The 7,124-nt window shown below is 38.3% G+C and overlaps 1 protein-coding gene across 1 annotated transcript in view; it reads left to right on the top strand.

Moving 5' to 3' along the window:
- The first annotated feature begins 2,305 nt into the window (after window positions 1-2,305).
- LOC107717862 (Y-box-binding protein 2-A-like) overlaps window positions 2,306-7,124 on the top strand; it is an 18,232-nt gene continuing 13,413 nt past the window's right edge. Inside the window, exons 1-7 of the mRNA XM_016524739.1 lie at window positions 2,306-2,461; window positions 3,343-3,406; window positions 3,786-3,819; window positions 4,147-4,236; window positions 4,324-4,575; window positions 5,447-5,508; window positions 5,892-6,072. Coding sequence (XP_016380225.1) covers window positions 2,410-2,461; window positions 3,343-3,406; window positions 3,786-3,819; window positions 4,147-4,236; window positions 4,324-4,575; window positions 5,447-5,508; window positions 5,892-6,072 — 735 coding nt within the window. The 5' untranslated portion in view covers window positions 2,306-2,409. The remainder of the gene's footprint in view (window positions 2,462-3,342; window positions 3,407-3,785; window positions 3,820-4,146; window positions 4,237-4,323; window positions 4,576-5,446; window positions 5,509-5,891; window positions 6,073-7,124) is intronic.

Genomic DNA, 7,124 nt, shown 5'->3' with positions numbered 1-7,124 from the left:
TTTCACGATTGGCCAGATTCACCGCATGACAACTATCACGTGTGTTTCGGGTTTATTCTAACCTTTTCAATTCCAATAATAGCCACAAATCTGTGTTTTTAGAACAGTAAACTTTTTTACTGTAGTCGCAATGTTATATTGAGTCACGTTTATCATGAAAGCATATATACCCCCACTTTATTAGTATTTAAATAGTATATATTTACGTTGAACTTTATTCTTGAACAGATGGCGCTGTATTAAGCAGTATATAAAAAGTGTTTCTGTTGCTCATGAAAACGTTTCTGAAACGTCTGTGTATTTGACAAATATTGCATTTAATTCACTTCATCTGTGATAGAGTATGCAAACACTGCGCGAGCGTCACTAACGGGAGCAGAAATGTCCGGCTTGACGGCTCCGTTATCAACTCCGCCCCCGACTGCAACTCTCGTTGATCGCCGTCTGTAGCCGTGCTTCAAGTCGAACGCACCTATTCATTTATTGTGGTGGCGACGTACTTCTCTACGGCGTTGGTGTCACGTGTCTGTGTTGCAACCTACTTCTCTATGGCGTTGGTGTCATGTGTCTGTGTTGCGACGTACTTCTCTACGGCATTGGTGTCACGTGTCTGTGTTGCGACGTACCCCTTCTCACATGTAAAAAGTACACGACTGTCAACTTCGGTAGGTTATCCCCGGCATGAATCACTCGCCATAATTTTTATATATTTCTCACATACGCCGTAGCCACATCGCCGTCAGGTATAGTTCCTACCGTGACTTCGCCGCAGGTCTGTCGTCTGCCGTCCCTTTCAATCCCATTCAAAAATCTACATGGACTGACGGCGACGGAAGGGTAGACTGCTCCTTCTCCTTCTCCTGCTAAGCCTTAGAAAAGGCACAAATAACACCTCATAGATGCACAATTCACACCTCATACAAGTGTGGGTATTTGGACAAGGGGTCCGTCTTGACTGCGCTTATGTCACTACTCCCCTCACTGCAGCCGGCTACTCTCGCCTAAATTTCAGGCGAAGCTAGCCGCATCTCAAACGAGCCTATTTACTGTAATATAATGAACTAATTGAGTTTTAAATGTTTCTTGCATAAATAAATAAAAATAAGAAAGAAAGGAAAATAAAGTCAGAATACTCATTTTTAATGGCAATCAGTGGAGAAAGATGACGTATTTGCAGCCAGATATCTACCAGCAGGGGCTTTGGGGTCATATTGTCCAGCAAAACCTTGACCATTTGATTGGTCCACATATCACAATAAAGTGTATGACCAACGTCTCTCTGTAGTTAAATTTGCTCTCCAAGTCACATTCTACATAATCGGCATAATTTCTTATTATTTATTATTATGCACTTATTATTTTGCCTGTACCTAGTGAGTGAGAGGTAGGATCAGGATGTTTGTTTCTCTTTTGCGATCTGGCAAAAACACTATCGACGTGCAAAGTGCGCTTCGTGTCTAGCTGGAACTTCTTTTGTAACGCGACTCTAAATTTAAAAAAATAAAATAAAAAAGACAGACACTAATATATTATATTTACATATATTTTGTTTACTAAATAGTTTAAATATCTATGTCTGCATGTGACATTTGGGATTGCTCTCGTTCGTCATGAAAACAGCTCTTGTTGGCTCAGACAGACACTGTGATTATTCATAGCATTATGCATGAATTATTGGAAGAATATGACCAAATGCATAGCACTTAGACTTAGACTTTTCTAGTCGCTTGGTTAAATATAGTCAAGTGAAATTTGAATCTGGTGACCTATGTGCAGAAGGGCTTGTGCGAGGAATAAGATATGGTTAACTTTTATAAAGAATATCTCTTTGGATTTGAGACTTTAGTCTTTGCAACTTTACAGATCTTCTTTATGCACCAAGAGCTTGTAACACTCCAAAGAGAAAGGACAAATTGAAATCTATATATATGACCCCTTTAAATCACCAGGCTTACTTATTTTCTGTTTGACCGCACCACCTGATATCCTCTACAGAGAAACAAGTGCACCCGTCTGTTACGAAATGCATCTAGCCTATAAATATCTACTAGAGACAGGCAGACAGACAGACAGACAGACAGACAGACAGATAGATAGATAGATAGATTGATAAAGTGGGATTATGACATTACAATGAATAACATAACCATATAGAAAACAACTTAGCAACTTATCAAATTTCTTTCAAAAGTAATTAACTGTAAAGAAGTTGTTGGTTTTCTCACGAGACATTGCAATGACTCCCAATTGATCACGCGAGAATGAAGTTGGAACTCACGGATTGGTCGTTTGAACACCAATTAAATCGAGGCTATCCTTCCTGAAAGGGAATCGGGATAAAATGTTTGAGGTGGACACACAAGTTAAAGTTTGGCGAGTCGGAGGGAAAGGGTTAAATCCAGAGAGAAGATGAGCGACACAGAGGCATCTGAGCAACCTCAGCCCGAGAGAAAAGTTATCGGTAGGGGTTCAGTGACTTTAGCGACAATAATACGTTTATTTAAGACACATTGCAGATCATAGTAATGAACACGTCATGTATAAGGGGTGAAACGCGACTGACAGACTTTACTGACAAAATTGCCTTTTGCATTTATCAGCGGGTGTTTTTTTCTGATCTTTTTGTTTTGCTTTACCTTTCGACAGTATCGTCTTAATGGTTTCATTTTTGTGGCGGACTGAAATAAAGTTTAATTCACTACTTCCACGTGCGACTTTGTATGGATAGTATCGATAAAGATGTAGATTAATGCTTTTTAGAAACCACATGTTTACCCTCATTCTATTTGGAACTTATTTTACCATTTAGTAACTTCTCACTGGGCAGTCTGATTGTCTCTTGTTGGGATTTAATATGCTGTTTCTGTAATTACAGCATAAAGAGAAATGAAAGGAACATGCCTGGTAGGATCTTAAGTTGTTCATATTAGAAGCAGGCCAGCGTTTGGCTGTTTACACAGTGAGACTTCGTTGATGGCCCACATTTCTGCGCGCTGTCACCATGTGCTTTATGTTGGAGGGATTTAACTGCAGGTGTGATACATTTCGTTAGGTAAAAGCTTTACATTATCAGCCATATGTAATTGCCCATATTTACCCGTTGGATCGCATAGTAATAAGAAAACTCTTCCTATCGGGCCAAAAACGTGTGAATTTTAGACTACCTTTATGACTTGAATAAAGTTGTGGCCAAAGTGGTTGAAGGGTCTCAGTTTGTAGTTGATTCACACATATGGCCCACAGTGTTCAAATGAGTCGGTTCCTTGGGCTTTGCCTGAGCATACGAATCCTGTCAGATCTTCTCACTAGATGGTAATATACTATTTTTATTATCTATTACAGCGACAGGTGTGCAGGGAACTGTGAAATGGTTCAATGTGCGCAATGGATATGGCTTCATCAATAGGTATGTTTATAATAAGTAAAGGACTCCTCACCTGACTAACTATGCACAGTCTGATGGATACTGTGGGGTCCAAACGTCTGAGACCACTAGTGTTTTCCCCCCCTAATTTAAAACAGCCATTTTCATTACAATGTAACAAATTTGATCAGTGACCTAAAACACTGTCTGAAATTTAAAATTCTAAAACCTTATTTCCATGTTTCAAAGAAGAGAAAGCCCAGATGTTCAAAGTGATCTCAGGCTTCTGGACCTCTCTTTGTGTGTGATCGTATTGCTAATCAAGCATTTAAATAATTGGTTTTATCTGTTCTCAGAATAAATATTGGTTAAAATATTAATTGAAATTTAAAAATGTAATTGAATGCTTTTTGTTTCACAGAAATGATACTAAAGAAGATGTATTTGTTCATCAGGTAATGACTTTATAAACACAGCAACATTTAATTTAGACTTTTAATTCATTTTAAAATAGAAACTCTCTAAATTAAAGGTTATGGAGTAATGCCACTAGTGTCATCTTGAACAAATGTTTGACACATGGTAAATGCAGTGTATATACATGACATTCTTCCCTAGTAAGTTTAAATGACATTACAAAAAGTAAAACCTATTGAGATCACCTTTACATTTATCTTAAAGTTCAATTGTTTCTAAGAATTTTTACTTTGAATTGCAGTTTAACCCACCCAGCATTGTTGAAAATTTGTTATACTAATGTTTTGCCTTTTCCCTTTGTGCAGACTGCAATAAAAAAGAATAACCCAAGAAAGTTCCTCAGAAGTGTGGGGGACGGTGAGGTTTTGGAGTTTGATGTTGTCGAAGCAGCTAAAGTATGTGGTATCTGGATGTATCAAAAGATTGTTGAGGAATATTGTGAGTTTAATAACTTATCCTCTAAAACTGAGCCTTTATTTCAGGGCTCAGAGGCAGCAAATGTGACTGGTCCAGGGGGTATACCTGTCAAAGGCAGTCGATACGCCCCCAATAAACGAAGATTCCATAGGCGCTTTTACCCCCATAATGCACAACCTGCTGAAGGAGAGGAGAAATCTGGGGGGGCTCCAGCAGGGCCCATATCTGAGGGAGAGGGCAGTGAAGAGAAAGGAGCCCCTCGGCCACATCCTCGGCGCCAGCGCCCACGCAGAAGACCTTTTCAGCCACAAGGCGAGGTGAGGTCATTTAAATGCTTTTTAACCAAAGGTCTAGTATGCCTTAGATTAATAGAAGTATTTTTGAAACATTGTTAGTAAATTGAGAATCTTGTAGGCCCTGGTGACATTTCACAGAGTACATGAGTTACATTGAGTACGTTTACATGGACAACAATACTCAGATTTTAATACGATTAAGACAATACTCTGATTAAGAATCTACTATGTAAACAGAGATTTTTGATTACCTTAATCCGGCTAAAGTCACAATCGAAGTAAACACTAATCGTATTAAGACATGTGGAGTATTCCTATTTTAGTCGCATTATTGAAGTGCAGTAAAGTCATGGAAACACCTTAATCACATTATTACCGTCGTGTAGGACTTTTCGCCGAATTTTGCAACAGGATACACACACGGCAGTGGTCAACTGTTTGACGGCAAATAAAAGAGCTTCCACACTGCCATCGTCTGTGTGCACGTACAAATAATTAACTGCACTTGAAGCTTTCATAAAATTAAAAATGAAACACCCTAAACTGTACATGGCATCATGACGAAGACGAACTATATGTTTATACGTGAAATTCTGGAGGGGACGTTGGATGGCGTCACGTGGGGACGTAATGACGTGTGCCATTAATCGAACTATGTACTATAACATGTAAAACGGGAACATGAAAAGAATATTAAAGTAATGTAAACACCATAATCATAATATTGGCTTATTTAGAATAAGTTAAATAATTAGATTACTGATGTCCATGTAAACGTAATCCGTGTGTGTTCAATGTGAACTTTAAATATTGAGTATGATAAGCCTTTAAACAGCTAATTGTTTTAGTGCACACAGCCGATCAGTGAGCAGTTTTCTTGTCTCTGCTTTAGGGAGAAGCTGGAGAGAAGAACGAGGAAGTAGATGGTGCCCAGCAGAGGCCGCCACCACGCAGGTTCAGACCTCGATTTCGAAGATTCATATCATCACTTGTATATTTGGAGTTTTTGTTTTTTTGTTGTTGTTGTCTTGAATCAAGTTCACACAGTGGTGTTAAGTTGAAAGGGAAACTGGAAATAAGGAGTAGGGACAAATGTTGAGATGCCCTCAATTTTGAAAAGCGTATTTAAGGCTGGAAAAAGTTATAAATAATACATAGTTTTAAATAAAATTATATTTATAATGCTTGATTTATCAGCTCTAATCACTAATTATAATTATTAATAATTTGTTTTAAAATTTGCATTGTCTCATTTCATTACCTTAAACATGCATGTACCCTGTACGTATTTATTGTGTTTTATGTAAACCTGAAAGTCTCTCTTCTTGAACGTCCAGGCCATTACATCCTCACCCACTCCCTGGAGAGGCTCAACAGACAGTAGTCCCTGCAGAAGAGCAAGAGTCCCCCCCTAAAGAGAGCCAGACCAATAGGGAGCAGACTGAGGGGCAGCCCCGGAAACCCCGCAGACAGTTCAGTCGGCGCAGACAGAAGAAATCTGAATCTGGTGCCTCTAAAGTGAGTGATTTTCTAGAAAAATGCAGTGAAGTGAAGCTGTTGAAATTGACACCATTAGATTTGTCTTTGCTGCCTGACTTTGAAGTGAAATTATCATTAGCTGCCACAGTTCTGCAACAGGGTTATTTTCTGTTTAGCTGGACAGATAATCAATGATTCGTTGGACTAATCCTATTACATTTGGAAAATAAAATAAAGTGTGTGAAATATAATGTTCTCAGTGCCACTGTGCTCAACAGGGCAGCCAAAACGACATAACAGCCCCCAAAGAAAAACACACTGCTCCAGTCAGGCATAGGCTGGACTAGATCGTTCGTTGCAGTGTGGCTAGTGCTGGACAATAATTTAATAGCAATATATATATTTTTTCAATACCGGTGAAATGATTTTTAAACACATTTCCGATATTTCGATACACATTACCAGTGTTTCCCATACATTGATTTATTTGTGGGGTTTGACTTCATTGAATAAACATGAGCACTGCATGTTTCAAAACCAAAACGCAGCACAGGTGTTTTATATGAATGTCTTTGAAGGGAACCAACTGTCTTCATAAAAGTTTCGATGGCATTTTCATTTTATTTGATAAAGCAGCATTCATGAGAGCAGCGCTGCTTTGTGTACAGCCATTACCAGGGAAACCACTGTTACTACTGCTCCAGAAGCGCCTCCTGCTGGCCGCGAAACATTTTTTTTGTTTTTGCAGCAACTGAGCACTCTTTATATTCTTTATCCTGGCTGAAGCACTTTTGTTTCAATCTATAAGAATAATCAGCCTATGTTATAGTATAAAGTTAAATATATTAATATTATTAAGGGGAGCATGAGAGTCTTTTACATTTATTTGACAGTGATTTCAAATTTTTTTGTTTGTATGAAGGCTAAATACAAATAAAATGTGAACATTCATTTATTTGTGCAGTTTTTTTTTCCCGTAAAATATTATATAGTTTTATAGGAGGAGGTTTCATAGACTTGGCAAATTCATTTTTCAGAAGTCTGTAGGTACAGACATCTGTTGTGGGCATTCTTGGCAGTTTGAGGCTTTT

The sequence above is a fragment of the Sinocyclocheilus rhinocerous genome, unplaced genomic scaffold (genome assembly GCF_001515625.1).
Source record: "Sinocyclocheilus rhinocerous isolate Xijiao unplaced genomic scaffold, SAMN03320098_v1.1 scaffold5839, whole genome shotgun sequence".
NCBI classification, from domain to species: domain Eukaryota; kingdom Metazoa; phylum Chordata; class Actinopteri; order Cypriniformes; family Cyprinidae; genus Sinocyclocheilus; species Sinocyclocheilus rhinocerous.
The sequence above is the reverse complement of the archived record's forward strand: the minus strand, read 5'-3'. Positions and strand labels throughout refer to the sequence as shown.